The sequence below is a fragment of the Neopsephotus bourkii genome, unplaced genomic scaffold, assembly GCF_033783945.1.
Source record: "Neopsephotus bourkii isolate Nb327-2 ecotype Australia unplaced genomic scaffold, CSIRO-AGI_Nbou_v1 NB_838, whole genome shotgun sequence".
Taxonomy (NCBI): domain Eukaryota; kingdom Metazoa; phylum Chordata; class Aves; order Psittaciformes; family Psittacidae; genus Neopsephotus; species Neopsephotus bourkii.
Window position 1 is genome coordinate 3,282,998 of NW_026901334.1, and position 24,126 is coordinate 3,307,123.

The 24,126-nt window shown below is 60.9% G+C and overlaps 2 protein-coding genes across 2 annotated transcripts; both read left to right on the top strand.

The window, feature by feature from the left end:
• Positions 1 to 377: 377 nt before the first annotated feature.
• Positions 378 to 11,796, top strand: BSG (basigin (Ok blood group)). The gene is made up of 9 exons (XM_061356068.1): positions 378 to 487; positions 3,953 to 4,300; positions 5,651 to 5,807; positions 7,197 to 7,285; positions 7,538 to 7,665; positions 7,827 to 8,100; positions 10,055 to 10,079; positions 10,679 to 10,749; positions 10,990 to 11,796. Exons 1-8 carry the CDS (start codon positions 400 to 402, stop codon positions 10,734 to 10,736), a joined length of 1,167 nt encoding a protein of 388 aa, XP_061212052.1. The 5' UTR covers positions 378 to 399; the 3' UTR covers positions 10,737 to 10,749; positions 10,990 to 11,796.
• Positions 11,797 to 13,537: 1,741 nt separating this feature from the next.
• On the top strand, positions 13,538 to 22,687 carry HCN2 (hyperpolarization activated cyclic nucleotide gated potassium and sodium channel 2). The gene is made up of 8 exons (XM_061356069.1): positions 13,538 to 14,030; positions 18,101 to 18,524; positions 19,452 to 19,613; positions 20,391 to 20,609; positions 20,783 to 20,929; positions 21,167 to 21,407; positions 21,520 to 21,684; positions 21,774 to 22,687. Exons 1-8 carry the CDS (start codon positions 13,567 to 13,569, stop codon positions 22,658 to 22,660), a joined length of 2,709 nt encoding a protein of 902 aa, XP_061212053.1. The 5' UTR covers positions 13,538 to 13,566; the 3' UTR covers positions 22,661 to 22,687.
• Positions 22,688 to 24,126: the final 1,439 nt, after the last annotated feature.

Here is a 24,126-nt window from a genome sequence, read left to right on the forward strand (position 1 = left end):
TGGGGATAACCGGGGCCGGAGGCGCTGCCCCGCACGGGGCCATGGGGCAGAGCCGTTTACCGGAGTCCCTGTCCCAGCGCTACTCCCCCCGTCAGCCATTCCGGTTCCCCGCACGCTGCCGCCTCTTGGCCCCCACCGCCCACCGTCCGTCCCCCAGCCGCGCCACCCGATTGGCTGCTCTTCCTCCTGGTGGGAATGGCCACGCCGGACTGGAGGGAGGAGGAGGGCGCTTTTGCAACCTCTTTCCTCTAATTGGTAGCGGCGGCATGGATGGGCGGGGCTGCTTGCAGCGTTGACTTCCGATTGGCTGCACATCCCGCCCAAGGGCCCGCCCCCTCCTCCGTGACCCGGCGCGGTTCTTATAGCGGGCGGCGGGCGGCGCGGCGCGGGCAGGCAGTGATGGCGGCGGCGTCAGCGAGACCATGCGGCCTCCGGGCTCTGCTCCTTCTCCTCCTGGCCGCGCTGGGCACCGGCGTCGCGGGGACAAGTACGGGCCGGGGGGCTCGGGTGGGGAGGGCCCGGTTCGGCGGGGCTCGGGCGGTGGCGTTGTTGTTGGGGGGCGGAGCGGCGCCGGAGCCCTGCGGGCCGGCACGTCTCCCGGCGGGCGGGGCCCAGGCGGGGGCAGCCCCGGGCTCGGTGTCCTCTCTGCCTCCGCTATCGGAGGTCTCCAGGCTCCGGTGGGGCCGGTTCCCTGCGGGCGGCCCGGGTCGCGCAAGGCCGGGCCCCCTGAGCGGAAGGGCGGTGGAGGCAGCCCCGGTGCTTTCCCGGAGGGGAAAAGGGGGAGGGGATTTCCTCCTCGCAGCCGTTTCTCCCGTTTCCGGGGCTTACGGAGCGGTAGCGGCTTTCCGGGCCCTAAAGCCCTAACGCTGGCCCCGTGGCCCGTAAGTCGCTAATCCCCGCGGTGCGGTGCGGGGAGCTCCTCGTTGGGTTCCTCTGCTCCCAACGCGAACCGGGATGCGCCATGCGCTGCCCTGGCGCTTGGCTTCCCCGCCGCTCCTGGAGCTCGCCCCAAAGGAGCCGGAGGGCTCCGCGGCCGCTGATTCAGGCGCGGTGCGGGAGGGGCCGGTGCGGAGGTGGTTTTTTACTGCGCGTTGTGGGCTGGTCCTGCCTGCTCCGTGCGGATCCTTCCCTGCACGCTAAGGAATGCGCAGCCTGTTTGTGGTCTCGGTGCCAAGCCCCAAAGGCTGGAGGTGAAAGAGCGCCAGGATCCCGAGCTACAGAAGTGCCCATCCCCAAGGTTTCCGTGCGGCAAAGTTGATGCAGAACGGGAGGGTGGGGGGTGCCTCCTCCTTAACATCGCATTTTGGGGGTAAACCAACCGAAAACGGTGCTCCCCGCCCGGAGCATCCCCCTCTCCATTGGGCTGCCAGGGAAAAAGTGTTTCCTTGCTTCGCAAAGCCTCGGAAGGAATTGCTGCCCTACAGGCCCGTTGGTTGTGTAACGTGGGTCCTGCCCTGGCTGCGGGGCGTTTGGGTGCGATGGTGCTGATGGCACAAGTAAAGCAGTGTGCAGGGCTGGGAAATGAGGGGTTTCGGTTTGGATTTACGGAGCGGGTTCCACGGGGTCCTTTTAAACGGCGGCATCGCTGCTGTTGGTAGCTCATCATACAGAAAGCATGGGGAGGGGAGGTTTAGGTTGGATATAAGGATATCAAGGCCAGGTTGGACACAGGGGCTTGGAGCAACCTGGTCTAATGGAAGGTGTCCCTGCGTGCGGCAGGGATTGGAGCTGGATGGGCTTTAAGGTCCTTTCCTACCCAACCCAGGCTGGGATTGAACTCCCTGCCCTCACAAGGAGCAAACGCTCGCCTCTGACCTGTGCTGGGAGCGCCGCTGGTGCCAGAGTGGGGTTTACAGCTATTAGTGGCAACGACAAAAAGCTTCGGGGCCTCAAATGTCCCCTTCTGAGGCCAAGAAGCAAAGGTCAGGCCCGGCAGGAGAGTGAACCCTGGGGCAGGGCTCAGAGACACTGAACACCAGCGGGGCTCCTCCCTCTGCTCCGGGGGGGAGGTTGTTTTTAGGCTGAAGGTGACTGGGGACAGCGTTATCTGCTCCTGTGTCCCGTCCGGCTCCTCCAACACCGCGCTGTGCCCAAGAGGAAAGGGGCTCCTTATGGAATGGGCAAGGTTTAGGAGCTGCTTCCATCCCTGTCCCCCTTTGGGAAAGGATGGAGCAGCTCTGATCGATCCCACCAGGTCGATAGTGGGTTGTGCTATGAGGCGGTTGCCTTTCCCAGCCTGCCGTTCCGCTCGGCTTTGTGTTGGGAGGAAAGGGGATGTTAATCCCAAGGGAATGCGAACGGGGCTTGCTGTTGTTCCTGCTTGCCCAGGCTTTTGAGCCTGTCTGAACTGCACCAAGTGCCCTCTAACCGGGAGCAAATAACCTTGCAGGGGCTCGTTTTGTCAGCAAACAATCATCCCCTTGTAGCTGCACAGAACCACCCCGGAGCCTTGATCTTTACCAGAGCCTGTTTGCAACCAGGACGGGGCTTTACAAGGTTCTTTGAGTACTCAGAATGAGGGGGTTTAATCAGACTGTGGTGTAAAACAACCTGCCTGGGCACAGGGCTCTGCTTCTGGAGGTGGAACTTGGAGATGAGAAGCGCTGATACCCCCATAGGACTTCTGGAGCTCCATCACCTCCCCTTTGAAATCACTGTCAGTGCCTTGGTGGTAGATGGGGTTAGGGCTCTCCTTCCTCATCCAGGCGTGCTTGTTCTTCCAGCCTTTTCAGTTCTTTCCTATGTAAAGTTAATGTGTTCCCCTTGAGAGCTGCAGCACTGAGTTCCCAAGGGCTCTGGAATGTGCCTTGCAGATTGACCTATATTTTCCTGGAGTTTGAGCAAACTTGGGGTTGAAATCCCCGTTTCTTATGAAATCTCCTTCAGGTGTTCACAACGCCCCCAGTTCACTCCCAAACCCAGCTCCTTTGTGCCTGGCCACCACGGTGTGGCACAGGGCTGGGTATCCCCAGGAATCCTAATGATGTTTGTGTGCAGGATGCCCCATAAACCCATCTGAAGCGTGGGCAGCGCCCATATCACAACCTCACCGAGTTCCTCTTGCCCCTGAGCTCCTCACATCAGTGCCCTTGACCCACGGATGCTGCTCGTTCCTGCAGTGCTGTTGCCTGAGCCTCCCTTCTGCCCGCTTGGGACCGGCTCCCCTGGGTCCTGCCCTTATCCCAGCCCCGTGTCACTGTTGGAGCAGGTTGCTCCTGGTGACCACAGCACTGAGAACCCAAAGAACTCAGCAGCTCGGCCTTGTGCAGGCCCACACCTACCTTTGGACTGTGTTGTCCAAGGCTGAACCCCCTCCTGCCTCTTGCTGCAGGAGCAAAGTGCTGCAGTCCTGAAGCCTGCGGGTGCTCCTCACACCTCTGATCTCATTACTGCTGATCTCACTGCCTTGCCTGGGATAAAAGGTGGGATTAGATGAGCTCTGAGGCAGAAGCTCTTCCCTGTGAGGGTGCTGAGGCGCTGGCACAGGGTGCCCAGAGAAGCTGTGGCTGCCCCATCCCTGGCAGTGCTCAAGGCCAGGCTGGATGGAGCTTGGAGCAAGCTGCTCCAGTGGAAAAGGGGTTGGAACTGGATGAGCTTGAAGGTCCCAACCCATCCTATGGCTTCACTGTTTGTATGACAGGGATTGTTTCACCCTTCCCCATAGGTCGCAGTGTGAGATGCAGCATGTTCTATGCTGCCCCTTGTGTGCCCGTGGGGGGGGTTCCTCATGTGGATGGTGGCAAACTCCACGTCCTGGTTTGTGTTCCTGGGTTTGCAGCTGGAGATGCAACACTTAAACCCTCCGAGCCCAGTCTGAGCTGGGCAGAGCTCAGCAAGGGAGGGAAGGAAGGAAGAGTTGTGCCCATCTCAGCGGCTGAATGCGTGGCGCTTGTAGCGGGTGGGTTCTTGCTTTTGCACTAACACTTTGCACTAATACCTCTTCAACTCATAGCTGGCTTTATAAAGTCACCGCTGTCTCAAAAGAGACTGACTCAGGACAGCGTGGAGCTGTACTGCGAGGCCATTGGCACCCCCATCCCCGAGATCCAGTGGTGGTTTGAGGGCAACGAGCCCAATGAGACCTATGCTCAGCTTTGGGACGGAGCACGGCAGGACCGGGTCAGGATCAACGCCACCTACAACCTGCACTCCACCAGCACCATCTCCATCACCAACCTCACCGACGACGACTCGGGCACGTACGAGTGCCGGGCCAGCAACGACCCCGACCGCAACCACTTGTCCAAGAGCCCCAAAGTCAAGTGGATCCGTTCGCAGGCGAACGTGTTTGTCATCGAACGTGAGTGGGCACCCCGAGGCCTTGGCACTTGTTGGGACACCGGTGTCTTGAGTCTCCTGCCATGCTCACCCTTGCACCCGTGTCCTGTGGCTCCTGAACGCTTCCCCTCTCACCCTCCCGCTGTAGAACCGAGAGGCTCCCACCCTTCTGTCGTCTCCCTCACCGCTGTGACGTGACCCGAAATGGCCCTGCTCAAAAAGGGTTGTGGCTTCCCAACCAAAACACCCGGCGGCCATCCCGAGGAGCCAAAGACCTGGAACCCAACCGCTTATTCCCAAGTGCCTCCGAGTGCTGGTGCTGCCTTGGTAGAGTTGAGAGTCTCCGTTCTATGGGAGGCTCTGCCCTGGTAACCACCACTGAGCATCCTTCCCTCTGGCTCGTAGAGCTGCTGCTCCTGCCGTGCTTCCCTTGCTGGTCCAGACAAGCAGTAGGGAGCAAATCCTGCCTTTCTTTTTGGGGTGTCCTGAGGTGCAACCGTTTTTGAACGGCCGTGTCTGTGTGCGCCACTGCCTGGGGCTTGGGGGGAGAGTTGCTTGTCCTGTGGGAGCGACCGCGTTCCCTCTGCTCCGAGATGATGGGCACCTGCTTGGAGCTAGGGAAACCTGGGAACTGTGGTTGTTCCTTTAAGGTCCTACTGGGAATGCTGGAGTTAGAGCAGGCTTTTCAACCAGGGAATGCACAGAACCTTCCTCCAGGGGTGTCTGGGGATGAGGAGGAAGAGCCATAGTGCAGCAGGGCTATGGGAGAGGTGCTGCTGTGGCAGCTCTGCTCTTGGACTGCCACCCCCAAGCCTGACTCATCTCATGTGTCATTTACTGCTGCTTGGCACGTGGGGAAGGCCCAGGACCTTTTGGAGTCATGGTTCTGTGTGTCCTAACTGTGACCTCTTGGGCTGCATCGGATGATGCTCGTGGTGTTTGCATACGGGCTCATTGGTTGTGTTATACCTGGAGGGGGTCTAAACCTGCTCAGGTCCTGGGAGGTGGGTGCTGCAGTGGCTCCGAAAAGCAGAGCCATACCCAGCCCTTCCCGGTACCACCTTTCCCATTGCTTACTGGGCTCTGCTGGAGCTGCACCCATTGTGGGGGCTCGGAATCCCCCAGGACCCAAGGCAGCGATCCCACTTGGGGTGGGAGAGGCTATGGGATTACCATGGGTTATCCCGAGGTGCATCAGGCCCACGGTGCCTGGTTATTGAGTCTCCCCTGCTGGTATTGTCAGTTCTGGTAGGGAACTGTTGACAGAGGTAAGTGGAAGCTGGGCTAGAGGCAAGGAGCTGTGGGGTTTGCATCCCAGGTTCACCTCTGGAATGCCATGTGCTGACTGCAATGGAATTGTCTCCGCATGCAGGTCCAGACATCAAAGCTCAAGTCACCGGTGTTGCTGGGAAGCTGGTCCTGGCCTGCAACATGACTGGGCAGCATCTTCCCATCCAGGGCCACGAGTGGATGCACGGGGACAAGATCCTCCAAACGGATGCGGACGCAAGCGCTTTCACCAGCTACACGTGAGTGTGAGGAGCAAGGGCAGATAAGGATCTGAGCACGGGCACAGGGTTTTCTTTACAGTTAATGGTTCCTATCAGCTGACTGAGGGCCTGCAGTCTTGCTGCAAATGGAAGGGTTTAAATGTAAGGTCAAAGTAAAACAAGCTTTGGGAATGATAGAATCAACTCTGGAGGTTGGAAGGGACCTTTAATGTTGGGAAACCCCAATGTTTTCTGCCTTGTGGGGAAAAGAGGGGCAAAAAGGAGGGGGGAATGATACACCAGAACTGTCCTCTTAGTGAGGAGCTCTGCTGCTTTATGTGCAGCATGGCTGGGGAGGACTTCCCATTGTCCCTGGGGGTGGTTTGTACCTTCCCAAAGCCCATTCCAATGGGACCAAGCCGGGATGCTGCTTGCCATTGGGGTCAGCACCGAGGAGCTGCTTTGGTGGAGGGGATATAATGGGAATACCAGGCTCATTGTGGCAGTGCAGTGAGCTTTCCCTTCCCATTACAGTGAGGCCTGGCTGGCTCTGACCCAGCAGCTGGAGAGGCATCGCATCCCTTTGTGTGGCGGTGCCGACGTGCCCGGCTCCCCATAGCAACAGGGAGCTGAACAAGGATTAAAGTATTTATAACCCAGCCTCCCTCGCGTGACCTCGATTCCTCAGCTGAGTGGGTTTGGGAAGTGGGAAGCATCACGCACAGCCCAAGGAACAAAGAGCCCCTTGTCCCAGGCCAGCCCTGGGGCTCCAACTCCGCTGCCCCTTCCCTGGTCCCGGGCTGTGGAATGAGGTGGTTGTTGCGGTGCAGTGTAATCCACTCAAGCTCATTGCAGCAGCTTTACAGAAGGAAAACAGGAGATTTAGTGCTGAGCTGGAATAACCCAGCCTGGGTGGCTTTTTCCTTCCCCCCCACCTCCCTTTGTCATGTGTTTCAGTGGCCTTCTCCATGGGAAGAAAAGCCTCCCTCGGGATCTATGATCCAAAGCACCTTGCTTGGCTCTTTAGAGGCTGGGGTGATGCCTGCCACGGGGTGTGCAGTGTAATGAGAGCAGTTGGGCTGCATTCAGATCCTGTTGGCTTTGCTTGGCCTGTGGTCTGTATGGAAGAGGGAAGAGTGGAAGTAGAGGCCCTGATGGCTTTGGGGCAGGGAGAGAAAGCTGTTGCTCTGCAGGAACCAGGCCACAAGCCCATGAGGTCTCAGTGGTCACTGATTTAATAGACCCATGTTGGACTTGGTGAAGAGAGGAGGCTGGAGGTTCATGGTGAGGTCTCAATGGGCCAAACTGCCTATGGAGGAGATTGCTGATGCTGTTTGGTGCCTGTGTGCGTGGGAATGGGCTTTGGGGGTCTCTTTGTGGGCAAGGCACTTGTGGCGGATGCTCATGCGCTCTCCTGGTTTTTGGTAGGATTGAGGGGAAGATGGAAGAGCACTCTGGTGTCTATGAGTGTGTCTACAAAACAAACCCAGTGATAAAAGGACATCTGAATATCTCAGGTAATTTCGGTTGCTTCTGGGCCTGAGTGGGGAAGCTGTGACCTCCTGCATCCTTTGAAAGCTTCTTTTAGCCCTTCCTCATAAAGGATGCTACCAGAAGCAGGTCGGTTTTATCAGGGTTTCTATGGGCAAGTGAGGGGACCAGACCCACTAACCAAACCCAAGCTTTCTGGGGGCCTGTTTGTGCCCAGGGAATACAAACCCAGGTGTTTCCTTCAAGGAAGTGTCTGAATCCTCTTTCTCTTGCCATAGTTCCACCCCAAGTGACGGCATACAAGAAGTCTGAGCATGGCAACGAAGGGGACACAGGAGTGCTGGTGTGCAAGTGCAGCTCATTCCCTCCTGTCACTTCTTGGGTCTGGTACAAGCATGGCCAAGAGGTAAGTGCTGTGCTTTGGTGCTCCTCCCATTCTCCTGCCCAGCAAAGGGGCAGAGGACCTCATTCCATCAGCATCAGCTCCTTCAGAGCAGGCTGCTCAGTGCCGTGGCAGCGAGCATCTCCCCTTGTGTGTCAGCACTGCATCTTCCTCCCTCCCTCCAGCCCATCATCAATGGTTCTGGGCGCTACATCATCAAATCCAGTGGCAACAAGACAGAGTTACGCATCCTGAAGCTGAACATTGAGGAGGACTCGGGGGATTACCACTGCAATGCCACCAATGCCTATGGGCAGGGCAGTGCCACGGTGAGCCTGCGCGTCCGCAGCCGCCTCGCAGCGCTCTGGCCCTTCCTGGGCATCGTGGCAGAAGTCCTTGTTCTGGTCACCATCATCTTCATCTATGAGAAGAGGAGGAAGCCGGATGAGGTTCTTGATGGTAAGAGGTGCCTGGGGTGGGGTGGGGGGGTTAAATCTTATAGGGAGGTGAAGGAACTTGGAGGGTGCGGGTGAAATGTGCTTGTAGAGAGCTTGGAACTCCCTTTGTAAACCGAGGTGGTCTCTATCAGCCTGCTTGAGCTGTGATGTTGCAACCAATGGGCCCTGTTGGAGAGGCCTGCAGCAAGCTCTGCTTTGGGTCTGGGTTGAGAGAAGATGCATGGGGGTCAGCCTGCCCCTTTGGCTCACGGTGCCCCTGCGTTCTGCAGGCGCTGGAACAGGACTGGGTATTCCCTGCTCTGGAGGAGCTGGGGACTGTGGCAGTGAAGGCTCAGCTCAGGGGTCTGGTTTGGACCTTTAGATCCAAGCATCCTGCCTAGAGGAGCCCAGTGCTATCTTTAATCTGTTCTGGAAATACCGGCTCCTCCCTTTCCTTATCAGTAAGGATCTGCATTGTGTGAGCCCAGCTGCTCCTGCCTTATCTGATCCAGTTAACAATGAGGTGTAAAGGGTTGGTATCCTTCCTGCCTGCAGGAAGGGGTCAGACATGGGGTGAGGTGCAGGGGAGGGACTGCAATTCCCACAGGGGTTGAGGAATTCCACTCAAGGTGCTTTTTACAAGCAGATGCTTTGTCCCTCTGAAGCTCCTGGGTGGGAAGCAGATGCCTTAAGGATGCTGTAGCTGCATCTTCCCCATCTATACCCTGTGCGTGGTGAGTGATCTGGCTTCTGATGGCATCAGCCTGGTCCAGACCATATCCAGTGCTGACCCATGCTGTAGCAGATGCTTGGACACAAAGAGAGGGGGTGTGTCTATTGAAGTGTCCTTGGGCAGAGCTCCCAAGCACTTGTGAATGGGGATACAGCATCACACCCCCTTGACAAGCACACACACAGCTTTACACCTCCCTGGTGTAAAGTGCTGCTCTTCCTCAAAGGGCTTTTGTAGCTTTGCACCTCTCCAGAGCTCAGATATAAGCTGCTCCCTATTACCTGGGGTAGGGAGAGGTGTGATATCCTTGCTGGTGTTATCTTTCCACTCTTCCCTTCTCTGCTGCTGGGTGCCACCTTGCATGGTAAGTAGGAGCTAGTTCCAGCCCTGTTTCTGCCTCTGGCCTCTCACCAGCTGCCTGCAGATCATGGGGCCCAAGGTGATCCTGTTTGAGGTGCAGTGCAGGAGATGATGGGGACCCTTCTGTTGAGGGGTGTCAGGTTGCAAGGAGCTGGTGAAGGGCTTGGCACGTGGTAGAGGTGTTCTCTTAGCTGTGGGTCTCTGTAGCAGGGCTGTGGTGTGAGTGTGTTCCTCCTGATCCCCCCTAACGCAGTTCTGGAACATCCTTTGTGGAATCCCCTCTTGCTGTTGAATCTGAGCTTTGGGAACCATCTGAGGGGCCGCAGGGGGTAGCTCAGTGGCAGCCTCTCCCAGTGGATCTGTTCCTTTCCCAGTTGTAAGGACTGGGGATGGGAGGAGCTGCTTGCTCTGCTGGGGATGCACAGGGTGGGAATGCCAAAAGGATGCTACCGGCCCATGGGGCTGCTTCCGAGCCTCTCTGGATGCTTCCCTTTGGCTCCTGGGGCAGTCTCAGGTCTGCCTCATGCCTTGGGGTTGGAGGCACCAGACCTGAGCTGTGCTCTGGAGCAGGGGGGTGATGGGGACTTTGTTATCCCCTGAGCCCAACCTCATCCCTGTGGCTGCGTAACAGCAGCTTACGTCTAAGTCTGTGCCTTGCCTAAGCTTAGACAAGAAGCAGCTTGGGGGCAGTACCCCCTGCTCTGCCCTGGGGGTGAGCTGCCCTTTGGGTTCAGCCCTGTTGGGGCAGTGGCATCCAATGAATCCAGTGAGCTCCTTGGAATGCAGCCCCCAGGGGTTTAAGAGGTGGCAGAGATTACATCTCCCATGCCCTTCCCTGATGTTGGTTGTTCTTTCTTTCTTCCATGCTGTGTGGAATGTGAAGATGACGATGGAGGCTCTGCACCACTGTAAGTACCTGCCTCTTTTCCTGTCCAGCCAGATCTCATCCAGGGAATGTGCTCTGGCTGGTGTGGGAATAACTCTGCTGGTTTGGCAGGCTTCCCCCCACTGTGGTTCATTGAATGGGGCCTATGTATAAACCACACTGAACTGGAGATGGCACCCGTGCCTCAAAACTGACTCTCTTATGGTCCCTCATCTCCTCTTGACCACCTTTAGGACCTGAATTACATCTGTGATTCCTTCCTCATCTCCTCTTGACCACCTTTAGGACCTGAATTACATCCGTGATTCCTTGCCATTTGACTCCTTGTAAAAGGGAGTCTTCAAACACTGGAACATGGGGATAAGCTCTCCCCCTGGGCCACCTTTCCTCATGTGCTGCTGAGTCCCTTGGGTCACCTTTGTGGCCCTTCTGGATCCCCTCCAGCCTGGCCCCAGCTTGTTTTTTGTTAGTGGGGCCCAAAACCGACCCCAGTGCTCTGCATGCGGCCTGAGTGGGACAACAGCATCCCTGTCTCTGCTGGGGATGCTCCAGTGTCCTGCTGCCTTCTCTTGAGCTTGTGCCCTCCTGCTTCTCCCCTCACTGCCCCTTTTCTCTTCCCAGGAAAAGCAATGCCACAAACCACAAGGACAAGAACGTCCGCCAGAGAAACGCGAATTGAGAGCAGGGGCCAGGTGAGCACCATTCATTCCCAGTGGGAATTGCAGCTGGGCTGGAACCTACTGGAGCCCTGGAGCATCTGCATGTGCCAAGGGGAAAGGGGGAAGGCAGCGCTGGGCTGCAGGATGGGAAAGTCAGGATTGTGGGATGACTCCTGCCCACAGCCTTCATCCTGCACCACTCCATCACCCTCCCCTAGCACAGCGTGACTGGTCCCACTGTGTTCTCACTGGCTTTGCCTTCTCTCCCCGCAGGTGATGTGCAGCTGAAGAGCTCATCTGGACAACCTTGTTTTCTTCTAATCCTTTTGTCAGGAGGGGGGTGGAAAATAGCAGCAGGAGATACCCCCGAGCATCCTCACAGCGCAGATCCTTCACTTCCTAAAGAAACTTCAGTTGTAGAATCTAAAATACACTTTTTCTTCCTTTTTTTTTTTTTTAAACAAAGAGTTGTGGGAGGGTTTTTCTACCTGTAAATGTTAAATCCCTTGTTTCTGGTAGTCTTTGCCTGTCTCTGTTTAGGTTTCTTGCTATTGGTCCAGGGGGTAGGTTGGGAGAGCATCACTTCCTCACCTATGGGAAGAGCAGGAACGCCCTCCTGGCCGCACTGTTGTGCTTTGGAGCTGGGGTAAGACTTGAAGGTGCAGCAAATGTGTATGGAGCTGCTGTGGTGATGACTTGAGCTGAGCCAGGGCATCACCAGCAGCAAGGCTGCACCTTTCCCTCACGTGGAAGTGCTGATTCCAAGCAGCTTCTCCAGAGCTTCCTTTTAAATGCTCTTCAACAAACCTGAAGCAGCGTTGGAGCTGGACATAGATGGGTACCACGGCTGTGAACGTATGGGATGGGCTTGGATCTCTTCTCCCCTTACTGCAGCGGGGCTGGGGGCAGTTTAACCGCGTGTGTGTGTTCTTAGGCTTGAGCTGGTGGGGTTTGGGAGGTAGGAGCGAGAGCAGCCGAGTGCTTCGTGCAGTCTTAATGCCTGTAGTGCTGGGTAGCAGCGACCTGTTCCCTCTGTTAACACACCAATAAAGACGATTCCTCTCTCTGGTTTTTTTTCCATCCCTGCCTGGTCTCTGCTTTCTTCCCTGGGGGTAGGAGCCTGATTCCCTGGCTCATTCATGCCTGCGGAGCATGGGGCCGTGTCTCAGCTTGGTGCTGGCTCTCATCACCCTGTACGTGCAGCTTGAGGCTTTCAGCCCTCTGGGAAGGGGATGAGCGGTGCTTCCTGCTCTGCGGCACCTGGAGGGATGCTGGGGGCAGTCCCTTTGCCCTGCTGCATGGTTACTCAGCATCTTGTGCCCATAGGGTTAAGGGGCCTTTGCAGGATATGCTACAAGCAGTTCTTTTTCCCAGGGGAAAGGGTTGAGGCCTTGGTGCCTGTGGAGAGGATGGAGGATGTGGAAGAGGGGGGTCCCTTTGCTATTGAAGGAGCTCCAGCCCTTAGAGTGAAGCAGGGGTGGCTGTGGGCTGGTGAGGAGTCACTGCATGCCCTGGCTGAGCCTGCTCCATGGCCTTGAAGCCTCCCTCTGCACCCAAAGCCTTCTCCCTGCCTGCAAAGGGGTAATGTGGGAGCGTGGCTGTGGGGAGGTGGCAGCAGCTGTGGTGCTGGGTCCCTCCTGCCTGTTCCTGCTGCAGCAGCTCGGGTTCTGTGCTCTATAAGTGGGTTATGCAAAGCTTTCCGAGCCGGCCTCGTGCTGGCGGGTGCCATCCTGGTGAGAAATCAATGCAGGGCTTCATTTCCTTGATGAGGACGATGGGTCCTGCCTGCCCTGGCTCTGCTGCAGCACAAAGCACCGCTTGTGCCTCTTGGTTGGCAAGGGAGGGAGGGGAACAACCGGCCTGGGGAGAGATGGAGCAGCAGCAACGTGCTGCTCCCCTGCGGCACTGACAGGGATGGGGTGAACAAGATCTCCATCAATGGAGAGCGCCCCAGCGCATGTGGGGCTCCTGATGATGCCTCGGGGTGAGCCCTGAGCTGCCACCTCGCTCTTTGGGGGGCTCCAGCCTCCATCTCCGTTCAGTGCTGGGTCATCGGGGGGATGCTCCCATGGGCTTGGGAGGAACGGGCTCTCCCCTTGCAGGGGGTGGCTTAGTGCGGAGCGAGCCTGGAGCATCCCTTTTGGGGTGTCTTCTCCCGTGGGTTCGGTGCAGGCCCCGCGGTTGCTCCCCCTTCCCCGGGCACGGAGCGGGGCTGGTGCGGGAGCGGGGCTCAACGCACGGTCCGGTTGCGCTTCCCCGCCGTGGGCAGCAGATGGTGCCACCCCCCCGGCCGCGCTCTCCGTGAGGCACCGTGACCCCGAGAAGGGGGGGCCCCGTCTGCGGCCGCTCGACGGTGCTCGGGGATACCGGTAGCGGGAGTTACTCGTTGCTTGGCGGGGGTCGGGAGGGGTTGGTCCCGCTGCCCCCGAGCATCGCACCCGCTGTGTCTGGCGGAGGTGTCCGTCCCGCTGCTGTCTGCGGCTGCTGGACCCGGCTATGTGAGAGCCGCCCTGTGCTGCGGGGCCAGCCTTGAGCCTCCATCCCCTGTGCCCACCCCGGCGGCCGGCTCGGTGCAGGAGGCTCAGGACAAGGGGAGAGGGATGGATGCAACCATGGGGTCCCTGCGGCTCCGTCCTCAGCCCAGGGGTGCGCTCGGGCCGCTCTGAGCCTCCCCGGGGCCAGCGCACGGACACGGGTGGGTTTCCACCGGTACCACCGGCGAGGACCGCACCGGCGGGGGGAGCTGCGGAGCCGCCCGTTCCGCAGCCCGGCCCCTCCGCCCGCCTTCGGCCCGCCCCCGCCGCGGCGGCGGGCGCCACTCGGCCGCCGGTGGCCTCGGCAGCGGCAAGGATGCGGGCGGGCCGCGGGGAGGCGGCGGCGGCAGCGACAGCGGCCGAGGAGGATGCGGCCGATGCGGCCAAGCGCGGAGGGGGAGCGGCGGGGGGACGGGCGCGGGGCCGCGGAGGGAAGGGGTCTCCGAACGGCGAGTGCCGGCGCGGGGAAGCGCCGCGGAGCCCCGGCCCGGAGCCGCCCCGGGAGCCCAAGGTCTCGTTCTCCTGCGGCGGCGGCGGCGGCGGCAGCAGCGGGTCCCCCGGCGGGGCCAAGGCGGCCGAGGAGGGAGCGGGCGAGGATGCGGGCGAGGAGGCCCGCGGGAGCCAGGCCAGCTTCATGCAGCGGCAGTTCGGGGCCATGCTCCAGCCCGGCGTCAACAAGTTCTCGCTGCGGATGTTCGGCTCGCAGAAGGCGGTGGAGCGGGAGCAGGAGCGCGTCAAGTCCGCGGGGGCCTGGATCATCCATCCCTACAGCGACTTCAGGTGAGACCGGGACGGGAACGGGGTGGGATGGGGCTGGATGGCCCCGGGCGAGGGCACCTTGAGCTGGGCTGGGCGGCAGCGCGGATGCTGGTGCGTGCGGGGAGGGGCGGGAGGCCGGGCACCCCCTCCCCGGGGGAGCCGGGATACCCGGAGCCCTCTGCTTGGATCAGGGGGTGCCTCCCGCGCACCCCGTTGGCGTCCCCCGGGCCCAGCACGGACCCTGCGGAGCCCCTCCGGGCTTTGGCTCAGCCCCGGTCCCTGCTGCCGAGGGCAGGGCTTTGCGGAAACCCCCCCCTTCCCCAAACCAGGGAGGCCTGATCCTGTCCTTAGGATTCAGGGAGTTGGGGAGGGATTGAGCTCGCTCCCAAGAGCAGCGGAGTCCTCCAGGTCGGCTTCCAGCTGAGGAATGGCAAAGCCGGGGAGGACTCCGCAGCTCCATCTGGGGGAGCTCAGCAGGGGCAAATGCTTCCCGAATCCCACGAACGCTGCTGGGAAGGATGCGTGGCCCGGCCGGCTGTGGCCCCATGGCACAGCACCTTGTGGGATGGGTGGCCAAGAGCCTGCTGGCATCGCTGGTGACCAGCCATCGGCGGCCACTGGCCCTGTGACCTCAAAGGGCCCGGAGGGTCTTTAGGCAGCGGCTGGGGGAGGACGAGGGGCTCGGCTCTGGGTCGTTCTGGTGCATGGGGAGGCTCGAGGAGGGGTTGCTGTGTGCCGCTGTGGGGATGCTGCTGAGCCAGACCCCGGGATCTGGTCAGGTCCCCACCAGCGCAGGGGTCCCCGGTGCAGGTGATGAGGTCTGCATTGGCCAAGCGGGCTCCGAGCAGGGACCAGCACCTCCTGCTCCCACCCTCATGTGCGGTTCCTGGGCTGATCCTGCACAGGAGCAACCGGAGGCCTCCCCTCGGGGCTGAGCTGCCCAGGGCTCCCGCTCCCTCACGGCAGACATCCCCATAGGGAACCGGCTGTGGGTACCCCTCGGAGCCCCCTCCTTGGCTCTGGGCACCGGGGTTCTGGTGCAGAGCGGAGCCGACGCGGCGGTGCCAGGCAGGGGCTGCTGAGCCGGGGGATGCCGCCCCTCTGGGCAGGAGGCCGGGAGCGCGGTGACGGCACCCGGGCCAGAGCCCGCGGTGCTGCTTGAGAGCGGGGCCTCCCTGCAGCGAGCCCGGGGTGGGAGCGAGGCCTCGGAGGCTCCGCTCCCCGCCGGGGTGACCTTGGGGAGTCGCGGTGTCCGCCTGCCCCGCGCTGCCTCCATCCCTCCCCGAGGCGCTGCCAAGACTTGAAACCCATTGGGGAAGAGCCGCTGGCCGTGTTTTGATGCTGCAAGTGGCGTAGGAGAGTTCCCTGCCCAGCGGGGAGGAGCTGCGGGCAGAGCCCCGGCATCGGCATCGCCTGGCTCCAGTAACGTGCACAGGGACAGGATCGGCTCCATGCTCATGCCTGGTGCTGGGGAAGCTGCGTTGGGGACGTGCGTCCGTCATTGTCCTGCCTTACACAAATAATCCCCTCTTTATCTCCCAACGATAACGGAGCAGGAGCCCAGCCTGGCAAAATCCATTTTCCCATCTGAAGAGGAAATCATTGCCCATCTGCATATGTGACATCATTTCATAATCGGTCTCATTTAGAGATCCTGTTTCCTCCTGGACACGGCACTGCCGTTATTCCTGCACAATTCAGGGGCAGGCTGGCTCCAGGAACCCAAGTTGCTGTTTACATGAATCTGGGGTTATTGGGAAGCAGCTTGGGGCGGCTGGTGGGGATCCTGAGGCACAAATCTGATAAAAGAGACCTGGTAAATGGTGCTGCTTCCTCTTGGGTGCTGTGGCACAGTCATCGCCTCTGTCTTTGCTGCTTCTGGTCTTTGTCAATGCCCAGCTTAGCATTGACTTCTTCATCGCTTCTGTTGGGGTGGGATCAGGAGCTGGGGGGCCACATCCCTTCCCGTGCTCACAAGAGTGGGTCCCACACTTGAATTGGGGGTGAAGCAGCATCCGGAGCATGTGTCTCCAGTGCTGCTTGGCCAGAGCGTTCCTCATCCGGTGTTAAACTGGTTTCTGGGGCTTTGCCACTGCCAGGATGGTGCCACCGCTCTGATGGTGCCACACTGGGGCTCCTGAGCAGCGGGACCAAGTGGCTGTGGTTCCCTGTGGCTGCTGCTGGTCCCAGTGTTAGCAGTGCTGAGGAGTCCTTCCACCCCTCTGTGCCATCAGTGTGGGGCAGTCAGACCCATGGGATGCTCAGCAGGGGGGAAGGCTGTGACTGGGATTGGTAAGGTTCAGGCCCTTGAGCAGTTCCCAAAGGCTTTTTCCTTCCTGCCCCTCCTAAGGGACCCCACAAGGTAAAAGGCTTTTCCAGCACCAGTCGCTCAGCACCGCTGGTTGTACTGGGACGCTCGCCTGGCTCTGGCAAACTTCAGCTGTTTGTTGGCTTCTTAACCCACTTCTAAGAACGACCTCGTTTTTGAATCTGAGTGTTCAGTGTGAGTTTGTGAAGTGCTGATCCTGCACCGATCCCGCACCGAACCCACACCTATCCCACTGGGCAGCCCAAGGGGCTCAGCCCTTGAGGGCACCTCCTGCAGAGCAGGGTCTTGGGCAGCTCAATGCCCCCTCAATGGGATCACTGGGAAGGGGAGTGATGGAGCAGCCCCGGTTCTCAGAGGCTTTGGGCATCTTCTGCCATCATCGCCATCACTCAACTGGGTCAGAAGCAAGCGAGAGGGTGCTGAGGATCCTCATTAATTTGTTTGCAGCTATTTTTAGTAGCCTGGATTGGATCCGTTTTGCTGTGCTCAGGCTGCCCTCCAAGGAGGAAAGCGTTGGCATCGCACCCAGGTCCCTAAAGCGACCGCGCAGTGTCCATTGCGTGTGTTGGGGCAGGGGGAGGATCAGGAGCAGCCCAAATCCTCCCCTGGCTGAGCCAGATTGCAAAGGGCTTGGAGCCGGGGCTGCTGTGGTTTGGGCTTTGCCCCCTGGCACTCACTGGGGTTGTGGGGAAGCCTGGGGGTGATGCTGGGGGTCACGGGGTGCAGCGGCTTGAGGGTACCCTGGAGACAGCCCCGGGTGTGAAGTCATCGTTGTGCAGCGCTGACATCACTCGCGGTTGCCACGGCAACGGCTCACATGGCGAAGGTGTCATTGGAGAAAGGTCAGGAGCGGGGATGCTCCTTCTGGTCCTGCGCTAGTCTGCACGGGGGGAGGGATCCATCCGCCCTTCCTGTGTGCGGGATGTGGCCCCATCGTCCCCCCCCGTCCATGGCAGCGTGGCCAGGGCAGCCCCTACAGCTCCCGGGGCTCCTACCTGCGGCTGCACAGACACACGGGCAAGGGTCCTGTGTGTCTGTGTGCGTGGTGCTGAGGAGCATCCCCCTCTCTGCCCCCCCCCCCAGGGGTCCCCTCCGCATGATCCCACCGGGATGGGGCTGCCGTGACCTTGCAGATGCTCTAAAAGGGCATCGGTGGCCGAGGAGGAAGGACGGGGGTGAGGCAGGAGCGGAGCCGAGCAGCGGCATCCCGGGGCCGCGGGCGCTGCAGCTGCAGCTCTACGTGATGCGCTGCACCGGGAGCTGCGGCGGCTGCGGCCGCGCTGCCGGGGTCCGATCTGCAGCCCCCGCCATGGGGGAGCAGCGCTGGGGGGGAACCCGGCTCTCACCGGGGTCTCTGGCCCCATCCTCGGGTCCCTGCTCCCGGAGCCGCGCTGGCGCCTCCTGCCCTCCAGCACCTCGAGCGCTGCCGGTGTTTGAGGTGAGGGCTGCACAAGGGAGGGTCTGTTCCCCACTGGTGTCGGTGGCATCGTTCTCCCCTTGTCCCAGGACCTGCCTGGGTTTGGGTGCTCAGGGCTGACCTCCAGCCACACCATTCCAGCAGGAAGAGCCCCCAGCATCATCCTGCACCCACTGCCCTATGGTACCACAGCCGTGCTCGGCTCCAGGACCAGGCCCGGGGCAGTTTGGATATGGTGGAACAGGATGCGGTCCATGGGGAGAGGTGGCATCATAGGGACAGCACCCGGCACCGGGGATGGGATGGGGCTGTGGTGACACCCTCCTCCATGTTCCCCCCCCACAGGTTTTACTGGGACTTCACCATGCTCCTCTTCATGGTGGGCAACCTGATCATCATCCCTGTGGGCATCACCTTCTTCAAGGAGGAGACCACGGCGCCCTGGATCGTGTTCAACGTGGTTTCCGACACCTTCTTCCTGATGGATCTGGTGCTGAACTTCCGGACAGGGATTGTCATTGAGGACAACACGGAAATCATCCTGGACCCTGAGAGGATCAAGAAGAAGTACCTCAAGACCTGGTTTGTGGTGGACTTTGTCTCCTCCATCCCCGTGGACTACGTCTTCCTCATTGTGGAGAAGGGCATAGACTCGGAGGTGTACAAGACCGCCCGTGCGCTCCGCATCGTGCGCTTCACCAAGATCCTCAGCCTCCTGCGGCTCCTGCGCCTCTCCCGCCTCATCCGCTACATCCACCAGTGGGAGGAGGTGAGGATCCCTTGGGATGCAGCCCTGCAGGGGTCCATCCTCCTCCGGCAGCAGTAGGACTGGATGGAGAGAGTAGGAGCTGCGAGGGTCTGGGGGCTGCCCATGGTGCCAATGGGTGGGATGGGGTTTGGGGATGTGAGGGGTCCTGCCTTTGTGTAGGATGTGGCTGCGCTCGCTGCCAGGCTCCTGGCTCTGTGCCCTTTCCACTTTTAGATGGGATTTAGCAGGGAGAGCTCCAGGGATGAAGGCAGTGAGGGCACGGGCAGGGACCCCTTCCACTGGAGCAGCTTGCTCCAAGCCCCTGTGTCCAACCTGGCCTTGAGCACTGCCAGGGATGGGGCAGCCACAGCTTCTCTGGGCACCCTGTGCCAGCGCCTCAGCACCCTCACAGGGAAGAGCTTCTCCCTAAGAGCTCAGCTCAGTCTCCCCTCGGGCAGGTTCAAGCCATTCCCCTTGCCCTGTCCCTACAGGCCCTTGTCCCAAGCCCCTCTCCAGCTTTCCTGCAGCCCCTTTAGGCACTGGAGCTGCTCTAAGGTCTCCCCTTCAGGAGCCTTCCCTTCTCCAGCCCAGCTCTCTCAGCCTGGCTCCAGAGCTGCTCCAGCCAAGTTCTGATCTTCTTGGAACCACCACAACCCCACATTGCAACGGGGGGGCCATTGCCATCAGCCACAGTGGGGAAGGGACATGCCCAGGGCTGGGCCCTCTTTACCAGAACCACCCGGGGCTGCCCCATCCATTCCCAGCACTGGGAGCACTTGGCTCTCCCTGAGCATCGCCTTATCCCCATCCATGCTCGCAGCCATTAGGCACTGGATATAAATAGGGAGCTCAGGGACCCGCTGCCAGTGCCTTGCTCCAGCTCAGACCATGTGGGTCTGTGTCCCAAGCTGGTCCCTGCGCTCATCCAGTGCCCCCCTTCACCCCCAGATCTTCCACATGACGTACGACCTGGCCAGCGCCGTGATGCGGATCATCAACCTCATCGGCATGATGCTGCTGCTGTGCCATTGGGACGGCTGCCTCCAGTTCCTGGTGCCCATGCTGCAGGACTTCCCCCAGAACTGCTGGGTCTCCATCAACGGGATGGTGGTGAGTGCCGGCTCCATCCCCGTGGCCTCTGGCCTCCTCCCACTGACCGGGAGCAAGCGGATCGATGCGGGCGGGTGGAAGATGCCGACAGGGAATCTCTGCCCCGTCCCCTGCTGCCTTCTGCTGCTCATTAGCAACAAAGCTGCTATTAATAAATAATGGGCCCTGTCTCTAATTGCTCCCTCTCAGCCCTGCTGCAAAGGGCTCTTCTCCCCCCATCCCTCTCTTCCTGCTCTGCCAGCGTTTCCATCTCCGCTCCATTCCCCCTTTCTGGCTTCCTCCTCTTCCTCTCCCCAGTGTCTTGTGCTTCTCCTTCCCCGGCTGCTTCGCTCCTGGGGGACAGTGGAAGTTGTCCCTTAGGGGGTTGGAATCAATGAGCCTCGAGGTCCCTTCCAACCCATTCTATGATTCCATGGAACTTTGGGCTTTGCACAAGGCTGGGATGAGGGATTCCTGCCCCAGGTGCCCCCAGCAAGCTCCTGATCGCTGCAGTAACTGCGGGGCTTCCACAAACCTGGAGCTTGTTCCCATCACAGCACTTATATCACAGGGGCTTCACTGAGCTGTTGTGTATGAGCTCAGGAAGAAATCCATAGCACAGAATGATGTAAAGGGAGCCGGGCACTGGGTCTGTTTGGATCTCACCTGCGAGGTGGGACTGTCACAACCAACCAAATCCTAGTGCTGAGCCCTGGGGATGGAAGATCCAGAACCGGGATCAGCCCCTGGTTGTGCCTATGGTGCAAGGAGGAGCTGAGGCCCCCTCTGTCGCTGCAGAACGACTCCTGGAGCGAGCTCTACTCCTTCGCCCTCTTCAAGTCCATGAGCCACATGCTGTGCATCGGCTACGGGAAGCAGGCGCCCGAGAGCATGACGGACATCTGGCTGACGATGCTGAGCATGATCGTGGGTGCCACGTGCTATGCCATGTTCATCGGCCACGCCACCGCCCTCATCCAGTCCCTCGACTCCTCCCGGCGCCAGTACCAGGAGAAGGTAGGACTGGGCTGGATGGGGACCATGGTTCCTGCCCTGCGCACAGCCAGCGCATCCCCTCCTGGAGCTGCAGGGTGAGGGCTCTGTGTCCATAGCATCCGATGGGGTGATGGAGACAGAGCAGCCCCACGGAGGGGGACACGGCTGGGTGCTGAGGCTGCCTCTCCCCACAGTACAAGCAGGTGGAGCAGTACATGTCCTTCCACAAGCTGCCCGCCGACTTCCGACAGAAGATCCATGACTACTACGAGCATCGCTACCAGGGCAAGATGTTCGATGAGGACAGCATCCTGGGGGAGCTCAACGAGCCCCTGCGTGAGGTGGGGACCCCAGGGGTGAGGGTGCTGCAGTGAGGATGGGGACTGGATACGTCCAACCCCCAGTGAGGGGCTTCATGCAGTGGAGGGGGTCCCACCACCTCCTGCTTGGGGTTGAGCACCTATTCCAAAGGCTTTGTAGCTCCAAATGGGTCCTTTCCAACCCAAACCATTCCATGAAACCCGGGGCTCCCGTGTGTGAAAGCCGCATCCCCATCCCCTCACCTCCTCTCCTTGCAGGAGATCGTGAACTTCAACTGCCGCAAGCTGGTGGCCTCCATGCCGCTGTTCGCCAACGCGGACCCCAACTTCGTCACGGCGATGCTCACCAAGCTCAAGTTCGAGGTGTTCCAGCCGGGCGACTACATCATCCGCGAGGGCACCATCGGCAAGAAGATGTACTTCATCCAGCACGGGGTGGTCAGCATCCTCACCAAGGGCAACAAGGAGATGAAGCTCTCCGATGGCTCCTACTTCGGAGGTGAGCGCTGGTGGGGTCTGTGCTAGGCACTGGGGCACCCACAACGCGTTCTGCCCCGTTTCCAGTCCCACTGATGGTGTTTGGTGCTTGACACTGGTGTTTTCCACCCCAGAAATCTGCCTGCTGACGCGGGGCCGGCGCACGGCCAGTGTCCGCGCAGACACCTACTGCCGCCTCTACTCGCTCTCGGTGGACAACTTCAATGAGGTGCTGGAGGAGTACCCCATGATGCGAAGGGCCTTCGAGACCGTGGCCATCGACCGCCTCGACCGCATCGGTGGGTGTCATGGCAATGCAGGGCTTGAGGGGGGGTTTGTGTTGTCTCAGTGTACCCTGACCCAGGCTCTCCCCATCCTGGCCCTGCAGGGAAGAAGAACTCGATCCTGCTCCATAAAGTGCAGCACGACCTCAACTCGGGCGTCTTCAACAACCAGGAGAACGAGATCATCCAGGAGATCGTCAAGTACGACCGGGAGATGGTGCAGCAGGCGGAGCTGCAGCAGCACCCGGCCATGTACAGCCCCGTCCAGCCTCAGGTCACCTCGGCCATCGCCACCCTCCAACAAGCCGTCGCCATGAGCTTCTGCCCGCAGATGGCCAGCCCGCTGGTGGGCTCCATGGCGCTGGGTTCGCCCCGCATGATGCGCCGCTTGCAGTACGCGCCGGCCGTACCCAGCCCCTTCGCCGTCTCGCCGGTCCTGCTGCAGCAGAGCCCCCCTCCGCAGCCGCAGCCTCCCGTACCCCACGCCTCCAACCCCTCACCGGCGCAGGACCCGGCTCAACCCGCGGCTATGCCCGCCTCCACCAGCGCCTTCGCCGCGGCCAGCCCGCCGACCCAAAGCCCTCTGGCCGCCCGGACGTTCGCCGTGCAGCTCGGTTCGCAGCTCTCGCTGGGCCAGCAGCAGGCTCCCGGCTCCCCGCAGCGCCTGGCCGCGCACAAGAGCACGCAGGCTCTGCCCACCAGCAGCCTCAGCCAGGAGTCGCGGCCCCTCTCGGCCTCGCAGCCCTCCCTGCCCCACGGCCCGGGGGCCGGCAGCACCCAGAGCCCCCCGGCTTCCACGCGCGAGTCCTGCGCCTCCATCGCCGGGGGTCCCGCTGCCGCCTCACCGGGGCCAGCTCCCCCCGCGGCTCTGCGGGGTCCGGCGCCGTCGCGGGGGTCCCCGTCGCACCCGGCGCTGGCGGGGCCGCAGGACTCGGTGCCCGCCGCGCCCGACACGGACCCGGCCAAGTCCAGGCTCTCTTCCAACTTGTGACCTCCGCGCCAGGCGCGGGGCACCGAGCGCCGCCTCGCCCCGTGCCCGACCGGGAGCACCGAGTGCCGGGGGTGGGCAACGGGGCCGCTGCACCCAATCCCCCCCCACCAGGGGCACCGGGCTGAGCCCCACTCCCCGACCAAAGTCTGGCCCCACGTCCCGCTGCCCCCCCCCCTCCAGCCGCCCCATAGAAGCCACTGCACCATCCCTGTGAGCAGCTCTGTGTACGGTATCTCTGACCTGAATCCATCCCTGTGTGTGTGTGCATCCGCAGGACACCCCCCTGGGGCTGTAGGCAGCCCCCGGCGCCTGTCCCTGCTCCCCTCCACAGCCCTGAGGCGAGGGGTGATGGTCCAGCACTGGAGGTAAGTCGGAGGGGAGGGTGTTGAGGGCCGGTTTGCCTTGAGGCTTGTGAGCACCCCACAAACACGCTGCCCCCAAACCCAGCCCCACGGCTCGGGGCGAGGGGGGGGGAGGAAAACAGCTCATCTGCCCCCATAGACACTGGAGCCTGGGCCCCCAAAACCTGGGGCTGCCCCATAGCCAGACCCAGCTTTGAGGCTGGGGAAGGCACATGTGTGTATCAGGGACACGTGTGTGTGTGTATGTATGTGGATGTGTGTGTGTGTGTGTGTGTGTGCAGGGGGGAGCCTTCCACGCTGAATGTAGGCAGCGAGCGAGGGGCCTGGCGCTGGAGCTGCGCAGCCGCGGGCCAGGGCCCCGCTCCAGGCGTCCACCTTCCCCTCCAGCCCATCCTGTGCAATAAACGGCAGCAGCTGACAGAGCCATGCACGACTCCGTCTCTTCTTCCCTCCTTCCCTGCTGCCCTGCCAGAGCGATGACAAGGGGAGACAAGAGCTGGCTCCCAGCACCATTCCCCTTGCTGGCAGCACCGTGGCTCTATTCCCGAGGGGAAGGAGCAGGATGCAAAGCGGAGCCCATGGGCTCCTAAACACATCCTAAACACGCAGGCCTGGGGTGAAGAGGGCTGGAAATGCAGCCCCTGCAGCTGCACCAGTTGCACTGTGGCTCCTCTGTGAGGAACTGAAGGCGGGCAGCAGAACAGCAGCAGGTTGGGGATGTGAGGACCACATCCCCAGGGCTTCAGATGCCAAAAGAAGGGCCCAGGTCCCAGCTGCTATTTCAAAACCCAGTTTATTTACAGTATTGTCAACCTCCACCCCCCCTGAGTGGTTTTCCCTGCATGAGACCCCGGGAGCAGAAGCAAATCCCATCCCTGAAGATGAGGAGCCACAGAGGCTGCGCTGCGGGAGAGCAGGGACAGCACCCACCCTATGGAGCTCAGGGCCTGCACCCTGCTGGTGGGGAAGGAGGGATGGATGGGGGGGGGCACATCCCACCCACCAGCATCCACAGCAGAGAGGTAGGGACCTGGGACACAGGCAGAGACCCTGTCCCTCTGTCACTGCTCGTTGCAGTCTCCATGTGCCCCAGCGTTGGTGCTG